The sequence below is a fragment of the Furipterus horrens genome, unplaced genomic scaffold (assembly GCF_987537825.1).
Source record: "Furipterus horrens unplaced genomic scaffold, mFurHor1.1.pri manual_scaffold_12, whole genome shotgun sequence".
NCBI lineage: Eukaryota > Metazoa > Chordata > Mammalia > Chiroptera > Furipteridae > Furipterus > Furipterus horrens.
In genome coordinates, this window is record NW_028327182.1 from 92486298 (window position 1) to 92505017 (window position 18720).

The following is an 18720-nucleotide window of genomic DNA, read 5'->3' on the forward strand; positions in this document are numbered from 1 at the left end:
GCACATCAGAGAAGGAAAACTCTGACTCCAAAAAACCTCCGCTGCCTTGCGGCATACCTCTTCAGGGGAAAGGCTAAGGGAGTAAACCCCGACAGAAAATCCGGAGCCGGAGTCCCTAAGGCGGTTCGACGTTGTAGTCAACACCGGCAACTCCTGCGGCGCACCTGAAGCCAAGCTGTATTGACTCCGTCTTTCCCTTGGACCCTTCAGCTGCGAAGAGAGGGGGGGTCTGCTGCATGGGCAACAGCAGACCCTCCATATCACCCTGCCCAGGCTCTGTAGCTTCAGCTTCACTGGAGAGGACACTCCAGCGTCATCGCAAGATGTCGATTCAACACGGGAGGAGACAGATACCGTGTCACTCCCGAGTCGGACTGCACAGCCATTCTCGGCGGTGCAGATAGACTCTTAAGAAGCTACACCATCGTCTCTCGAGACGGACGGCTGCCGAACGAATGATTTTACTGCATGCATTTAAAAACATTATCCTGAAAAGGAATCCAGAGGCCTCATGCAACTGCACAAAGGGTCAATGGCTCAGAAAAGATGAAGACATCTTCTCCCTGGGGCTGCCACCAGCTTCTCCAGCCTGGGAATGTGCTGTCTTCTGGCCCCTGGGCCTCACACATTCTGTTCCTTCTGCCTGCACGGCCTGGCCCTCCTCTCTGTACTGTTGGTTCCCGTTGTGTTTTCATGGACATGAAGCGTCCCTCACTCCAGGAAGCCTCCCTGGCTGTGCAGCCCCAGCATACGGGCCCCAGGAAATGCTCAGTTTATTTCTCTCTGCTCCCGCACCCCTCACCTCGCTCTCTTCCCCTCACCTCGCTCTTATTATGCTGCATTTAATTGTTTGTCTGTCTCCCTGAATGGTCTGGGAGCTATTTGACAGTGAGGACCCCTCTCTCTGTCTCTGATTCCCTGTGCCCCTGTGGTTGACACGCTAATGATAAGAGAAGCACTCAACTCTGAGGTATGTGGTGCAGGCACGGATGGTGGGTGGATGGATGGGTGGATGGACAGATGAATGGTTAAATAGGTAGGTGAATGGATGAATGGGTGAATGAATGGATGGATAGGTGGGCGGATGGATGGATGGATGGGTGAGTGGATGGACAGGTGAATGGATGAATGAAAATATTCAGGGCAGATGCAAAGTTGTTCACATTTACAATCTCTTTAATCAGATTTTCTCCTCTTAGAAATAAAATTTCCCTTCCAGCTAAGACTGATGGGACTATTTGTGTCGATAACATCTGTGACCTTTCTCCCAAAGCAGGGTCCCAGAGAAACCTGGCAAGGAAAACGGACTCTGGACCCAGCCTCTCAGCCCCGGCCCCAGGTGGAGCAGGTGAGCCTGTGGCCACAGGAATCACCGCTGATGACCAGGGTATCTGATCCTCCCAACCTGAAGGCAAGTGAGACGGCGTGACGGGGGCCAAGCCGGCGAGAGAACCACTCACTCGCTTCTGGGGAGCGGGAACGGGTTTCAGGCAGGCAAGCCGGGCCAAGCCTGCCTGCCAAGCCTTCCCAATGGCACGAACGCCCGGTTCAAAAGCATCCAGTTGCATATAAAGACTCTGGAAAAGGCCCCTGGTTCAGCCAGTGCACAGCAACTGATACCCCAGGGCAGAGAAAGGCAGTGTCATGCGACCCTCTGCAGTGGGGACTGAACGACAAAATACAGAATAAAAATAGTAACTCATTTAGGAAGAGCCCCTGAGGCGCGCCTAGGTTTCCGCCATTATCCTCACGCCTCCCAGTCGCCCGTGCGTGCTGGCGTGTCGTGACTATTACCACTGCTTCCCAGCTGGGGAGGCTCAGAGAAGGGAAGGAAGTCTTCTTGGGTCTGACGTGGGCATCGGTGGCAGTCAGGCCTTGAACCCAGGTCTTTCGGATTCCAGAGCCGAAGCTCTTCCGTTGCCTTTAGGGAACCTTTGCTTTATGGAAAAGTTCGTTCTCTCTGGGGGAAAGATCCATGTCATAGCTCTGGAGGAAGACCATGTTTATGAGTGTTAGGTGGGGTTTCAAAGACCATTTAAGCTGACGGGGTGAAGCAGGGACCCCTGTGGGAACCGCCGGGCTCAGCTTTATTTGGCTGGGCTCCATGGCTGGGCTGGCTGCCAGGATTTCCTCTGCAAGGTTAGGGTTAGGAGAGACGTCTCTCCACAGACCCCTGAGCACTGTTTCTGGGAAACCGGGACGACACAGCCTGTTAGAGGACCAAGAGTCCTGCGTGTGGGGAGACGCTCCTCTAGCCTGTCCGGGCTCAGCCTCTCAGGCTGGACAGTGCCCACGGCGCTGTGAGTTAGAATTGCCCGTCCTCACGTGCCCCAGGTCAGCTGGACCGTCTCGGTGTCACAGCTGACTACTGGGAAGACTCATTGATCTAGAAAGGCACTTTCCGGCCTCTCCCTAGCATGGGTCTGAGTGTGGTGACCCTGCCAGACTGGAGGGTCACGGTACCCGGACGCCCAGGACCAGAAATGGATGCTCCTAGGTACTTACCTCATGGGATTGCTTTTTCAAAGAAGCTCCCATATCGGCGTTGATTCCTTATTCTCAGGCCGGATCTCTTAGACTCCAAGCTTCACGAGGGCAGGGACCATGCGTGACCTGTGGCTGACAGTAGATGCTCAATAAACACTGTTGAACAAGTGACTGAGCGCTCTCCAAGTTTCCTGTGGTCTGTCTTTTCGTTTAAAAAGAAGGGACAGCCTTGACAGGCCTGACCGGCTGCCTGGCTCGAGGGAGTAGCACTGCCGTCACGTTCTGTGTGAGTGGCGCTCCGGGGTGGTGCCGCTGGTGGTACGGACCCCACGGCCCAGCCCACCGGACACAGTCGGCGATGCAGATTCACAGCTTGCCTTTCGTTCCCCCAGATCCTTCCCTCCCCAGCTTGCGGCTGGCGCTGGCTGCTTCTCAGAGTTGTTGCTTCCTTTGAAGTCATTCTGGAATGCAAGACCAGAACCCCTCTGTTAACCTGAGGTCGGGGGATTCACATGCTGACCACGAGGAGCCTCCAGCCTTCCTCAGCAAGCCTAGGGGTTCTTGAGGAGTCCACACCCGTGTGCACAGTTGGCCACAGAACCCTTCCTCGGTGACAGCCAAAAGGTTGCCGTCTGCTACTCATCTGCCACATCAGCAGGTACCGCCCACTCAGTCTCCAGGGAACAAACCCTGAATTCTTCCATTTCTCGTCCCCTCCACCAGTCCTTCCCCAGACCGAGCTCCATCGCCTGCATGGCAAGACCCCCTGCACTGTCCCCCCCTCCAACAGCCAAATGAAACATTTCAAAACCATCAGATCGCACCGAGCTCTAGGCCGCAGCAATGGGAAGCAACAGCCTACAATGCAACCCCAGGATCAGCCCTTGTCTCCACCCTGTGGCCTCACCGGTCTCCCACTACACTGCCCTTTGCTTGGTTCCCCAAACACATCAAGCATGTTCCTGCCTGGCTTTGAACTCCAGCCTCTGACAGGTCTTTGGCTGATTCTCTTGTTGGTTAGTCTTCGCCTCCCATGGTGCTTTTTCAGAGACACCTAGACCATCCTTCAAGAATCGTACTGGAATCTGGGATTATCTTGGTCTCTCCTTTCTGCTTGTTTATTATCTCTCTCCCTACCTGAAGGGCAAGGGTCATATATTTCTCAGGCACCTCTCACCCCTGGGCCTAGTACAGTGCCTCATGTATAGTAGTTGCTCAATAAATAGATGTCAAATAACTGAATGACTGTGACCCCAGTTTATTTTTCTAGTGTCACCTGCTGTCAGCCCCCTGACCCCCTGTTCTTCCCTCTGGCTGTTGGCCAGCATCCTGGAAGAGGGACCCCTGCTCCTGTCCCCTCTATCTGGAATCACACCCCCCCACCTCTCTGCCCTGCCCTCTGCTCCTAGCTCAGGTCCCGGAACATGGCAGGTAGGTGCTCCATGTTGGCAAGGGGTTTGGTCTCTCTCCCAGAGAAAGGACAAATACTCTGAAGGCTGGGGCCCTGGCTGGGGCCATGCTTCCTGCCAGCACCCAGCAGTGGGGGGATGAATGGAGAGAGCTAGAATCCGAGCCTGGAGGCCAGGTCTGGGCCCTGGACAGGTGAGGCAGGTCCCCAGGCCTCAGCTCCCTGCAAAATGAAGCCACAGTGGTGTCTGAGGTGTTGGCTGCCTCTGGAATCCCAGAAGGTGCCAAGGCTGTCGCTGACTGACAACCATTTTCCCTCTGGTTAACTGGGAGTTAATTTAGCCTCCAGGGGTGTGAACCTAGATTAATACATAGAAGGGATTTACAAAGAAAAGAACCCAGTTAATCCTGAGATAGAGGCTTTTATTTCTATTTGTGTAGCAGGTGGAGGCTGTATCCCTGGCTGGGACATTCCCAGGTTCCTTCACTGTTGCAGAGTCTAACGTTACAGCCACAGAGCAGATGCACTCAGTGCCCAAGGAGGGGATGCGGGCTTCAGTGAAGGCCGAGGGTTAGCAGGTCAAACTTCGAGACAGAATGGAGAGACAATCCTGACAATGACCAAAGACTATGTTTCATAGCCTAGACTGATTATGCTTGGGACTTTGGGGTTCGACAGGCTTGGGCTTAATTCTCAGCTGTAAGTATGGCAAGCTAATTCGTGCAGGGCAAGCTAATTGGCTAATTTAAGCCTCGATTCTTTCCCTGTTAAATGGAGGTAAAAACTGCCTCCATTCAGAAGGTTCTTGTGAGGATAAGATAACACAGATTAAGCCCTCATCCTAATTAATGCCTGGCCAGCAGTAAGTGCTCAATAAATACTGGCCATTTATTGCACTTGATTCTGTCTCGCGGGTCCATGGGTCGCTGCAGGACCAGACGCTTCGTTCACTATCCAAAACCGAGGTCGCGCATAATTTTTCAAGCTTTAGTCGTTTTAAGGCTTGGAATAGAATCTCAGCTGGGGTGTGACATGACATCAGATAACTAGCTATTCAACCAGGTGATGGGAATCACACAGTTCTCCACCAGCACGCGAAGGGAAGAGCAAGTCAGTACTGACCTGGGTCCCCGACTTTGCCTGAAACGGACTGAGGGCGTCCGGAGTCGCTTCTTAGCCAGAGGGCGGGGGCGGGACGGGGCGGGGACGATGCACCCTGCGTTCACCTTCAGGTGCCCCCTTGGGTCTGGAAGTTGGAGGGCGGGACCAGGAGGACCCCGGATCCGCCCCCCAGAGGCTCTGCTGGCGCTGAAGCTCAGCGTGGGGCCGTGGAGCAGGGCAGGGGGCTGTGCTGGGCTGGGTTCCCCCAAACCCCTCCTTACTCCACTCACTGCTTGATTTCTGCGCTTTTGCTCAGGGTGACGTCTCTGAAACATGGATGTGGTCCCTTACGCCCTTCTGTTCCAATTCCCCAAACGCCACCAGCTGGGCCACAGCTCAGGCCTCCACACCTTTAGGCCACTGGTGGTTTAAAGAACTTGCTTTAAAACTCACAGCACCTGTCAGTGCCTTGATAGGTTTGATCTGTAAGTGTGAGACAGGCTGTTAGTTCAGCGCCCCTGAAACTGCCAGCAAAGGGTTTTGGGGAGAGGGAAGAGCAAAATTCAGTCTTCGCCCACCGGAGTAAAAACAAAACAAAACAAAACAAAAAAACTGGTAAGAGGGAGGAACATCCGGAGACCGGAAGGAAAACTATATCAACAAATAGAAACTAATACTGCTCTGTAAACTGTAACAGGTGTGCCCGGATCTTCAACCTTGGCAGTGAGTGGCCTCCCACGTGGGAGGATCTTCGGGGAAGTCAGCTCCCGAGTGTCATTCCCGTTGACCTGACATTCTGGGGGTGAACAGACTAAAGCAAGTTACTTTTTTATTCTTTCACAACCTTTGTTTTTTCTTCTCCTAAGAATTCTACATGGTTTGTAGAAAATTTAGAAGATAGAAATCATGAAAACAGGGCGGAGGGAGAAAGCGTCCGTCTCTAGCACCCTGTGGACATTTGTGGACCCAGAGGGGTGCTACCTTCTCCCCAGACCTACAGTAGGTGCCCCTTGACTCCCGCCTGCCAACTTCTGAGGATCTGGCAGCGTTTCCTGTCCCACTCGAGGTGGTGGATTGAGTCCATTCTTTTAGAATTCACAGGTCACGCTCAGACAGACCGGGATGGCCCAGCCATCGTCATTACAAAACGCAGTGGGGACACATTTCTAGCGCTGGCGTTCTGTACTGACAGCAGCATTTAGAAGGTCCCATTATGTCCATTTACTGGACAGACATTGGTTGAAGGCACAGTGGATACAAGGCGCTGTGCTAAGGGGTGGGGAATGCAGCTGTGTGTCTGGTTCTGATTGCTGAGCTCAAGGGGATTAATCTCGAGAATTAGCGTGCAGCAGGACAAGACGTACGAAAAAAAAAAAAAAACAGAATAACTATGCATTTTATTTATTGATTGATTCAGACCCTCGTCCAAGGACATGCTTATTGATTTTTAGAGAGACGGAAGGGAGGGGGCAAGAGAGGGAGAGAAATATCCATGCCAGCGAGAAACATCAATCTGGTTGCCTTTTCAACACACATGAACCAGGGATCAAGCCCACAACCCAGGCATGTGCCCTGACCTGGAATTGAACCCTCAACCTTGGGATCTTCGGGGATGATGCCCAACCAACTGAGCCACACGGGCCAGGGCTATGCATTTTCTTTTAATAAAAAAAAAAAAAAAAAAAAAAAAAATTGGGCTGGGCAGGAGGAACCTCTGTCTTTGCACCCAGGCCAAGTGACAGGGAGGCCTGCAGCCCCTGCAGGAGAAAGGGTGACTCTTCCTGCCCGTTGGGGGAGGCAGCGGAGTTTGCTGTTTCTCCGGGCAATTGTCCCCAGAGCCCTCCTCTGTTCGGAGGCAGGGCCACTCCTAGGGTCTTAAGATTCAACATATATTAACACATGATTACTGGTTTGTGACTAAATTTGGGGATGGTCTATGTGGGGACAACTATCCACCTGTGCCCTGGCCTGGGAGGTTTCTCAGGATGTGTGGCTTTGGGAAAAGTGGGAGGGCTGGTCACCCGAACCTTCAGGCCATCAGAAATGCACACGACCTGCTGATGTCTCCCATCCAGTTCAATAGGGGGGGTTCCTCTCCTCGTTTTCTAGAGGAGTGTTCCCGAGACAGCGGTAGTGTAGTCCATGCTGAACAATAGGATGGGGATAGAGTTGGTTTTCCGGCTGAATTTCACCCTGCCCCACCCCCCACCGCTCCACGTGGTCTATTGGAGCAGCTAGTTCACGAACTGGAATATGGGGGAGGGCGGCCCCTGTCAGGAGTGTGGGGAGGGGGCTCCAAGTCCTCCAGGCTCAGGGCTCTTGTGCTGGGGCTGCCTCTGCCTGGGACACCCCCATCCGCTCTTTTCACTGACTTGAATTCTCCTATTTTCTTGTTTCCTGGTGGCCTCTTCCCACGGGGGCCAGGGCAGGGCTTGTGTCCACACTGGTCTAGGCTGTGTCTTCAGTTACGGCAGTCACGGTCTGGCCAGAAGGAGGTGCTCACAAAACTTTCTTTTTTAAAAGAAAATCTTAAATGTTGACAGGATAAATGAGTTCAGAGAGCACTTACGCTCATTCAGGTCTGATGGCCACCATGGCGGAAATTTCTGCCTGAGCACCCGGATGGGGGAGCACAACCTTTGCCACGCCTTTGGGACAGAGAGCTGCTACCTCACACAGCAGCCTGTCCCATTCCATTTTTAATAAAACATTTCCATGTGATAGTAAGAGCCATCTCCCTGGGACTGTCGGTGATTGCTTCCAGGAGCTTCTCCGTCCCACCTGCCCCCCGGAAGGCTGGGCAGGTCTCTAGCCTGTGCTGGAACCTACTTCTATGTGCAACGGGGACGGCTTCTTATTTTAGGCCACTGAGGACAGCAGTGTGTCCTATGGGATTCTGCAACTCTCTAAAAGTTAAGAAGGAATTTACCTTTAAAATAATGCAGAATACCGACCCTTCTGCTTAGTTTGGATCCTGCAGGATGGGGGTGCTGTCTCTTTGATCTCCCATTGAGTGAGATCATGAAATATCATCTCTGCTGCTGGACTAGATGCAACAGCTGACATGTGACGGGCAGGGGCTCCGCTCCCCAGGAGGGTCCCCCATGCAGGCCCATCAGGTCCTGCCTTCTCGCCGTGGGTGCTGGACGCCCGGGGCCCAGCCGAGAGGGGCTGGATGCTGCGGGGCCCGGAGCGGCCTGGGAGTCCCCTGAGGGCCAGTTCCTGTGGTGTGAACCAAACAAGACGACACCTCAAATGTCAGCTGCACTGTGGCTCCTGTTTTCAGACTGGAGTCTTATGTCCTGAACTGCGGGGGTCTTCATGCTGCGGCTGCTTTGTTCTGTAAGCGACAGTAAAGACAGCTCAGCTCTGGACCGAAAACACCTCTGTGAGGAACCATGCTGTTCCCCCAAGTCCTTAACGAGGATGGAGGACATCTTCCGGGGAAATCCAGAGCGTCTCAGGATGCGCCCTTCCTCCCTGGGCACGAGCATCCGTCATTTCCATTTTAATGAACCCAGTGAACCAGTATCCACCTTTCAAAGGAATCTGAGGGCACCGCTCTTGCCAAGTTCCGACTGAGTCCCTGTGACACTGAAGAACGCAAGCCAGGCCCTTGTGTAGGTTGAGGGAGTCCGAGGAGAGTGAAGATTATAGGGAGAGTCTGCCTTTCTTTACAAGGGCTTGTTTGGCATCCTGGAATCTCAGGTTCAGCTATTACAATGAAGTCCTGTTATAGAGGGAGCTGGCCTTTTATCACCACTTAAAATCTAATTAATCCATATTGAGGCACAAAGATTTCTGTTGTCCTTTAGGGTGAGGGGTCATAGAGGCCTCTTTGTTCATCCTTCGACTTAGAATCATCAAGCATTGGGGATATAATTTTACCAAGCAAATCGGAAGGCAGCAGGTCAAATCCTTATCAGAAAGCCCAACTCACAGTTTTAACGGGGCCCTTCCTCCTTTACATGGAACATTGTATTCGCGAAGAACAAAAACGCACTTCAGAGTGCCCGAGGAGCTAATGACCGAAGCTTATATCCCGGGCAGCATACAACCAAGCTCAGCACACTGCTGTCCACCACCACAGACGGTGGCTCCTACGTAGGGGCAGCAAGAATCACAGGACGTGTGACCATGGCTTTAGTCTTTAGAGTAGTAATGCAACTCGCTGGACTTCTGTTATCCTTGCTGGGATGGGTTTTCTCCATTATCACAAACTACCTGCCGCACTGGAGAAATCTCAACCTGGACTTAAACGAAATGGAAAACTGGACCATGGGACTCTGGCAGGCCTGTGTCATCCAGGAGGAAGCGGGGAGGCAGTGTAAGGACTTTGACTCTTTCCTGGCCCTGCCTGCCGAACTCCGGATCTCCAGGATTTTAATGTTCCTGTCCAATGGGCTGGGATTTCTGGGCCTGCTGGTGTCTGGCTTTGGGCTGGACTGCTTGAGAGTTGGAGAGAGACAGCAAGAGCTCAAGAAGCGACTGTTAATCCTGGGAGGGATTCTGCTCTGGACCGCAGGCCTCGCAGCCCTGGTGCCGGTCTCCTGGGTCGCCCACGTGACCGTCCAGGAGTTCTGGGATGAGACCATCCCGGAGATTGTGCCCAGGTGGGAGTTCGGGGAAGCCCTCTTCCTCGGCTGGTTTGCTGGGTTTTCTCTCCTCCTGGGGGGATGTCTGCTAAACTGGGCAGCCTGTTCCACTCAAGCGCCTCCAGCTTTGGGCCGCTACACAGTGGCAGAAACAGAGACTCCGTGTCCATACCTGGAAAATGGGACTGCAGTTCCGAAAGTGTGACTTTGACAAGACCAGAGAGACGTATTATCTGTACCAGCTGTGATGCAGGAGTCTACACGAGAAAGGGGTCTTTGCTATGTAGCTAAATCTGTGCTGCTCATTTTCTCATTTAATAATGACTTCTATCCAAGATCCCCTATTCCCCTCAACAGTCTGCAGAAGAGGCAATCTTATATCTAAAAGAAAATTGCTATGTTAATTAAGCATCACATAGGTATGAGCAAAAATATTTCATTGATCTGGTTATTTGAATCGAAATGTGGTGGTGGTTGTCCAACACAGTCAGTATTAAGCTTTACTGTGTTTTCTTAACATTAGAAACTTTTTTGTTTGTTTTTGTTGGTCACTGGAAATAATAATCACCCTGTTTCCTAAAGAGAAAAACTAACGAACTGAAATCTTTTAAGCATTCTACATTGGCAAGACCACAGGTTAAGCCTACCCCAAAGTGTCATTTCCACAACAATGACTTTGGTCTTCTTTGATCAGACGTGGTTTGTGTTTCGGAAATTACACGGTGAGACAGGGTTTTAGGAGGCGAAAAGGTTTTCAGTACACCCCGAGACTCTCAGATTCAAAATATGGCCATCTCCTCCCTTGTCTCCTTCCTCAAAAGCTTCATACTTAAAAAGATAAACGAGAATATTTTGCTTGATATTGAGATAGTGACAGTTCTTTTGCCCTAGTAAAAACTTTCCCTTGCTCAATTAAAAGTTTTGGGGAGATATATATATATGTATATTTCAGTGTCGCAGCAGAAGAGATGTTGATTCTCATCTACAAAGTCTTATTGCTTAACTTTTCCACAGCATAGAAAGCATATGGAAACAAAGAAAAGAACAAGTATTCATGCACCTATGTATTAATTTGACAGAATGTCAGTCAACAGACTCTATATTTTAATATTGTTTTATATGTCATGTGATATGTATAGCCTAAGACATTTTTAACAAGTAGGCCTGCTCTAAGATCTAGAGAATTTCTCATCAGATTGATTTATTTGGTTAAGGAATATTTTTCTTGAACCTATTAAAAAAAAAAAAGATAACTCTGTGTTCCCACAACATCTGCACTGAATGTGATAACTGTTACAGACGACAGCCTGACAGGTGCTGTTATTAGCAAGACATGAAGCGGCAGGCCTTGAACCCACCTGTCAATTAAACATTTTGCATTTAGACTCCTTAGTCCTTTGCCTTGTTCGGAAGCTTGGGAACAAGAGGAAAGCCATTTCAGCGTTAACAATGAAAGGAGGATTATTACCACTTAATGTTCTTTCAGAGCAAACTGCTTACTGGAAAGTGGACCCTGGCCACTCCTTGTCATTACTGGCTTGCAGAATTAGTTCCCTTTCCTTTTATGAAACCTATTCAACATGGGATCAAACAATAGAGACTCTGGCAAGAATCCTCTTATATACACAATGAAAACTATTTCTGAGCTCTGCAGGAAGAAAACACCAACGTGCCACACTGGTCACCGCAACCGAAAGGCAGGGGTTGGTTTGACTGAAGCTCGGAGGACTTAGCCATGGCTTTAGTGTTCAGAACAGTGGCACAATTTGCTGGAATCTCACTGTCTTTGCTGGGATGGGTTTTAACCTGTCTTACAAACTACCTGCCGCATTGGAAAAACCTCAACCTGGACTTAAACGAAATGGAAAACTGGACCATGGGACTCTGGCAGGCCTGTGTCATCCAGGACGAAGCGGGGTCGCAATGTAAAGACTTTGACTCTTTCCTGGCCCTGCCTGCCGAACTCCGGATCTCCAGGATTTTAATGTTCCTGTCCAACGGGCTGGGATTTCTGGGCCTGCTGGCGTCTGGCTTTGGGCTGGACTGCTTGAGAATTGGAGAGAGACGGCAAGAGCTCAAGAAGCGCCTGTTAATCCTGGGAGGGATTCTGCTCTGGACCGCAGGCCTCGCAGCCCTGGTGCCGGTCTCCTGGGTCGCCCACGTGACCGTCCAGGAGTTCTGGGATGAGACCATCTCGGAGATTGTGCCCAGGTGGGAGTTCGGGGACGCCCTCTTCCTCGGCTGGTTTGCTGGGTTTTCTCTCCTTCTAGGGGGGTGTCTGCTAAACTGGGCAGCCTGTTCCACTCAAGCGCCTCCAGCTCTGGGCCGCTACACAGTGGCAGAAGCACAGTATGTCCGTCAGCACCTGGAGCTGAGGAACACGCACCTGCACATCTAAGCCAGACGGGCTCGGGGCGCCCACCCCTCCGGCGCTGCCGGCTCCCGCCTGCACCGGGGAGGATTTCCTCCTGCAGTGACCCAGGCACTACGCTTATGATTTTCTAAAACGCATGTGGCTATCAGCTTCTTAAACTATAATTTCTTTCTAAGATGAGAAGCCACTTTTCTCTGCTACTCTGAGTCCAAAACCAATCAGGACTTCATAGTGATCGTGCTCATTGCTGTGGATGAGTTTTCTCAGTTTTAAAATAGAGTCCGTGATGCCATGGAACTGGTAAATAAAACATTCTCTGAGTACTCATGTATCTCTGAAGGTGTTATTCATAGGGATGAATCATCCTGGCAGTCGGGAATGCTCCTGCTGATCACTTCTTTCAAGTGTTTAAGATCACCCACTAGTACAGAAACGGTCTCGCTGCAGACTTATTTAAAATGTATGACATCTGATGATAACTTTAAAAAAATGGCTGGCTCTTTGGAAGCTTGAGTTGAGAGCCGTGGGCACATCATCTCTTTGATCAGAGACTTCAGGGCCCCTGCGGAGCCTGTCCTACAAACGGGCCACATGCACTCCTGCCTCTGTATGTCAGGACGGTGGGGTGGGGGGGATGTCAATGTCCCCCCCGCCCCCCCGCAGAGCACCCTCAGGGGGTGCTGCAAAGCGGCAGTGGGGTGTGTAGGCGGGGAACCTCCTAGCCTGCAGGCTGGAGAGCCAGCCGGGTTTTTACTTGCACAAAGAAAATACTCCGCCCATTTTTTTTTTTTTAAGTTAGCAATACATATCATCCAACCAAGAAGTATTCATAACCAACTTCTGGCTTGGGGAATTCTTCATGAAAGATTTCATATTTGCTCGGTACACGGTTCAAGGAAACTCTTGCGTTTGAGCCAATCAGGGAATCTACCTGAACAGTGAAGGACACAATAAAGTCTTAGGCAATATGTATCGTTGTTGGGAAAACACCCATGGAATTTTTTTCCTGCCCACAAACACATGAAAAGTGCAGAAACCAGTTAATCTATGTGATGTATTTGCACACGTTTACAAACAAGACAAATGAACAGAAACATTCAGAATTTAACCTGATTAAATATTTAGTTCAGTCCTGAGCTTTTGATATTTAATACAATATAAAGTAATAGTAAAAAAAGAAAAAAAACCCCAAAGATTTTAGATTTATTTGATTTGCATGCTACAGAGATTTAGCTAAACTTTGTTCACTTGGCTAGTGATATTCTTTTTGTACCTGTAACACTTAGATTCTGATATACAAAATTGTAGTAACATACTGATAATTCCAACTTGAGAACTAAATATTACATTCTTTTTACCCTGTGCGGAATAAATTCTACCTTTAAAAATAGTATTTATAATATTAAAATTCATATTGTTCATACGGTTTTGTGATTGTTATTAAAATGTTGTGAATCATTTGGGTTAGTACAAAGACGACAGGATTGTTAAAAGCTGCCTATAAATACATAACACTATTACTGATTTTTAAAGTGTGAAAAAGGATTATATTAAAATAAGTTCATCTCTCATGTTAGAAATGAGCAAATTTTTAAAAATAAAACCGAAAGTATCTTGGTCACAAGTGTTAACTACCGGCCTGAGACAGATTTTATTCTTTTATACTTGTCTGAAACTTTTTGTATCACAAACAGTCAACAACTAATCTGATGAAGATTTATAAAGCTGTAAATATTCCAATATAGCCTCTTCTATGTCAAACATTTAAAATGGCCAGAACCGAACTATATATTAAACAGAACATAAATAAGACCGTAAATAAATAAATGAAGAAAATAAAATCGTACGGTACAACTACACATAATTCTATAAACATTTTCATGGTCAAACTAAGAAGCTGAAAACAGCTGACCTTCATTTAATTCTACATTAAATAAACTTCTGTCTTTCACATTTGACCTTGACAAGGACACCTGGTATTTTCTTTCTCGTTTTTCTCAGTCACCTAATAGAATGGACTGAACGGGCCCCAAGGACAGTGCTCAGTCTGTTCACAAGGATGCCTTTTGCTCAGAATAATGTCATGTCCAGTTATAGCTTCAAAGACATTCATATGGAAGTGGTGGGACAGTAAGAAAAAAATAATTAAAATTCTAGGCTCAGTAATTGCTTCATTTGAATTTTGATTCTGATAAACTGAACTTTCTAAAATATGTGTGATTGCTTTCAAGAAAAAAAATGTCTTGCTAATGAGGATCCTAGCTGAGAAATAGAATGTGTGTGTGTGGTTTTATAGGGGCCCATGCCTTTAAGATGTTTTTGCATTTCTAAAAAAAATTGATTGAGTTGGCTATAAAAGACGGTTAACCAAAAATGACCTCGTCCAGTATTGCGGAGTAATAAGCATGACTTAAGTCATATAAAACTATTTCAAAAGCCTTTATGCTGGCAGAGCTACACTGGGGTTTTGTTTCTTTTCAGAAGTGCTTGGCCTGGGTAAGTGACAGTTCTACCCCAGAAGATGCTTTAGTCAGGCCGTTATCTCCAAACTTGTTCATCTGGAATGGCTTTTTAAAATTTTATTTAACAAATGACTTAGCCTATACTTCAAATTGGTACTCTTCCCAGGCACACCCTTCTCTTTGCCCCCCAACTTCTGACCACAAACTACAGATAGGATCCCTGGAAGGAGAGCTGCAAAGTAATGGCTACGCAACGCTACTCATCTGTTTAACGAAGGGTTTAATTTCCTTTTTTGGCAACGTTGATTCAGTCACGATACCCCTTCCTTCCTGGTTTCACCGAATGAGCCCTGATGCCCCTGCCACCCCTCATCAGAACGTCTGCCCCTAGATCCGGGGCCACCACATTCCTCTCCCTGACGCTGTCCTCATAGCTGGGGTGAAACAGGATGGCGAAGGCCGGGACTCACACTTGAACGTTCTCCCTGACTCGGGCTGAGCCAGGCACGTTTAGTGACTAGTGTGCTTCCGGGTGTCTGGCTTTCTCCGTAGTCCCCCCCCGCCCCCACTGTCAAACGTCCCAAGGTCTGCGGCGCAGCCAGGAGCACTGCTCCTTTGTTTGCCTTCCTATGCTCTTGAATGCAGGATTTTGTTTTTGTTTCCTTTAGGCAAACAGAAAAGGACAGAAAGGAGCCTGTTTTCAGGAAACCAGGTGCTCCGACACAGGGACACAGGTGACGGCAACGAACACCGGTGGCCGTGGGACTCTGCGCTGGAGCTCACGGTTAACTTCCAAGGGCACGCGCTGACCTCTGGGACAAAAACACCGCAGGGCGCTGTCGCCGGCCTCCCAGCCTGCTCAGGAGATCACGGGAAAAGCAAAAACCACCGTGTGCCCGTTCCTTCTCACGAGCCGGTTCAGTAGGATGTGCCTTGGGTTGTGCCCCGGTTCCGTTCTTACAAAACAAAGCCCAGTGGCAGGACACACAGCCTGTACAATATCTGTGTGCCAGAGGATCCCATTTTGGTTATCTGAGTTCTTTTTTTGCTTTTTTATATAAAAATTACATTCAAGGAACTTTACAAATTAACATGTTGAAATTCTGATGTGAAATAAAAGCTCTTCCAGAGTTGACAGCTATGGTGCCCCCCCCCCCCCCCACCCCGCAACAAACCCACAAAACCGATGTTCAGTCTTCTGTCCTCCCCAAGAAATGAACCGGTGACACCCTGGTCTCTTCGGCGATGGACTCACACGTCATCGGCCGGCAGGGACGGGATGCTTATCTTCGCTCTGGTGAAGTAGGCGATCTTCTCCCTAGAGTCGGGGTGAGGGATAAACCCACTTTACTAGGATGCTGACAAGGCTCTGGGACCGTGAGAAACGGTCCCCAGACCTCCGGCGGCGTCCCTGTGAGCCTGGGCTGCAGGAACTCCTTCCCCGAGGGAGAACTGCGGTCAAAATCAAGAGGGCCTCTGCCCTGCCGGCGGGGCGGCCAGGGAGATGGCAGCTCTGGCTCGCAGCCTGTCACCTACAGACCACGACAGGGCCCTCCTTGCCAGGACTTCCAACGTGAGACAGCCCAGGCAGGAGAGTTTCTAAACCAGGTAGGAGAGGAGTCAAGATGGTGGAATCCTAGGAAAATCACGAGACCAGGAGGAGTGTTCTTTAAAATCAGGACTATGCAGCGTGATGAGCAATAAAGACCATGACTCAGATGAAGGGAGAAGGACCCAGACTGTCTTGAGGGTGAAGCAGCCCTGCGGCCGACAGCAGGGGCGAGCAGACACAGCCTGGAAGGGAGACGCTGAGAAAGAAGGCAGCCGGAAGGGTGTGTGAGGCTGACAGAGGGCTGCGACAGGCGTTAGGGCTGTAGCCACCAGAGACAGGAGCTGCGTGTCCGTTTTCTCCTGCCAGACCTTCACCGTGTAATACAGCCCCACCGACACACGCGTACTGAGGGTGTGTCTGGTATGCGGACACGCTGGCGCCGAGAAGGAGGACAGAGCGCTGACCCACCCGAGAACGTGACAGTCTACACAGGGAGGAGGAGAGGGGCTGGAAGCCAGAACCAAGGTAGAAAAGACTGAGGAAAAGGGACAGAAGAAGAGGAAGAGTGGGAAAATGATGGGAATCGGAACGAGACTTATTGCTGTGGTGTCGTGTCCTGTGATTTGTTCGGTTCCACGAGAGAGAAAAGTAAGGACTAAGGCAGGCGAGGGCGCGTGGTCGTGAAGTCGCCGAAAGCTGTCTCTCACGGTGCCATCCGCATGCTCGGGTCAGCTGCCCGTGTGCACATGAGACAGCGCACAGGCAGGTCCTGATCTCTTACTTCCCGTGACAACTCAGGAGACCAGGGGACACGAGGCTCTTGGTTCCAAGCGGGACAAGTGGCTGGGGCAGAGTCAGGCAGAGCACCCCGGACCCATTGCCCCCCACTCCCACCGCCAGGCCCGGCTGCTCCCCACTGTGCAGGCCCCGCTGCCACCTCGTCGTGGGTCCCCACATGTCCTCCCGCCTGCCGGCTGTCTGCAGACTCCTCCCTCTGACACAAACACACGCGCCCAAGTCCACTGCCCGTAGGACGAGGGCCCCATTTGTATCTCCCACCCTGACCCTTAATCCTGGCTCCGGATTTTTCCCTACTCATCTCCAGGGCACGGCGACCTGGGCTGTCCTACCGGGACCGCCAGTCCCCCGTGTCGCAGGCCTGGCCGCCAGCGCCCCAGGCACGGAGCCGGTGCCCTTGAAAGCTCTGCGCCCGTCCGCGCTGCCGCCTCCTGCCTCAAGGCCCTTCTCACAGCCACCTCCCCGACTGCCTGCGACCCTCGCTGTCACCCCTCGGCCACGGCCCACAGCTGTCGGGTGCAGGACCCATGTGGGCTTCTCTCCCTGCCGCCCCTGGTCGGCCCTGGCCCTGTCACCCCGGGCCCGCCCAGCGCGCATGGCTTACAGGGGAGCCCACGGAATGGCTTCAGACGGGTAAGCCACAAAACCCCTGGATAAATGCCTTTTCTGTACCTTCCTGTGTTCTGCCTGAAGGTGAGCCCGGGAGATGTACTAACTGCTTCTACGAGCGGCTGCGGCCCATGGGACGCGACCGTCCGGAAGGAGCCAAGGGAGGCTTATTCGTGCGGTCTGGGAGCAGAGGATCTGGTGTCTCTTGTGCCGAGCACGACTCGCAGGCGGACTCCTGCTCAATGCAGACCGCGTGAGGACAGCCTGCAGGGGACAGGGCGGGCGGTTACCTGAAGGACTGCACCTGCCGAGGCACCTTCTGGCTCTGCTCCCGGAGCCGGCACACGTCCTTGGAGACCTGCCTCATCAACTTCTCCGCGTTCAGGTCTTGCTTCTGCTCTTCTTTGGACTGTTCAGCCTGGCAAAGGAAATAAGAACACAACCCCCCACGAAACACCAATTAATCAGTAGAAATTCCCAGGGACACGCTCTAAGGCTTCACAGATTGCACACTAAAGCTGGGAGGGCAGCCTCGGCCACCTGGGAGGTGGGTGTCTTCTCACCAGCAGGGGACAGCACCCAAGTGCCAAACTCATGCGGAGGTGCAACAGTCATTGGTTTGGGGCAAATTTACTTCATTGCATTGAAAACACCTTATTATGTAGGCAGTGTGTGATTAGTTTATCACATCTGGAAGACCTAAGAACCCTCAAAAAAGGAAACTAAAAACTACTTATGGTACTGTGTCCAAGAAATATCTATGGTTAACGTCTTGGGAAACACACTTTCAACCCTTCATTCATTTTTTCAACCCTTTTTTTCTATCTACCACTTATAAGCTGCGTGCACATAAACGTAGAGTTCGAAAAACGTTTACACACTGAACACGTCCATATCACCAGCGCCAGAGGAAGGAACAGAACACCCCAGGCCGCAGAGGCCCCTAAGCTTGGGCCAGTACCCGGCCCGTGGGTCACAGCACCTGGCTCCTAACTGCCTGGCCACGGGGGTGCCTGTTTGTTTATGTAAACCCAGCAGCACAGCGCGTGTTCTGTGGGGTCTGACCTCTGCTCAGCATTGCGCTTACGAGGGTCGCACACATAACCGTAACCTGTCTTACGCACTGCTGTAGAATGTTCATGCCGCTGTGTGACTTCATCGCAATTCACTATCTGAGCTATTGTCTATGGATTCGGGTGTTTTGCATGAACGCGTTTAAAAATAAAAATGGAATAATTAGTACTCTATTGAAAGTTCCCTTTTCTTTCCTTCTTTCACTCACTCATTCATTCATTCATTGATCCAATCAACAAATACTTGTGATTGCCAAGAAA

At 50.6% G+C, this 18720-nt stretch overlaps 3 protein-coding genes across 3 annotated transcripts in view; 2 read left to right on the top strand and 1 right to left on the bottom strand.

The window, feature by feature from the left end:
* Window positions 1–9133: 9133 nt before the first annotated feature.
* CLDN24 (claudin 24) lies at window positions 9134–9796 on the top strand. Its single transcript, XM_090258412.1, has one exon. It carries the CDS (start codon window positions 9134–9136, stop codon window positions 9794–9796), a length of 663 nt encoding a protein of 220 aa, XP_090114538.1.
* Window positions 9797–10891: 1095 nt separating this feature from the next.
* Window positions 10892–12546, top strand: LOC149996604 (claudin-22-like). Its single transcript, XM_090258360.1, has one exon. It carries the CDS (start codon window positions 11327–11329, stop codon window positions 11987–11989), a length of 663 nt encoding a protein of 220 aa, XP_090114486.1. The 5' UTR covers window positions 10892–11326; the 3' UTR covers window positions 11990–12546.
* A 3049-nt stretch (window positions 12547–15595) lies between these two features.
* Window positions 15596–18720, bottom strand: part of WWC2 (WW and C2 domain containing 2) — a 122957-nt gene continuing 119832 nt past the window's right edge. The window contains exons 22-23 of the mRNA XM_090258929.1: window positions 17677–17804; window positions 15596–15745 (exon numbers count right to left, since the gene is read on the bottom strand). Of these exons, the coding sequence (XP_090115055.1) occupies window positions 15679–15745; window positions 17677–17804 (195 nt within the window). The 3' untranslated portion in view covers window positions 15596–15678. The remainder of the gene's footprint in view (window positions 15746–17676; window positions 17805–18720) is intronic.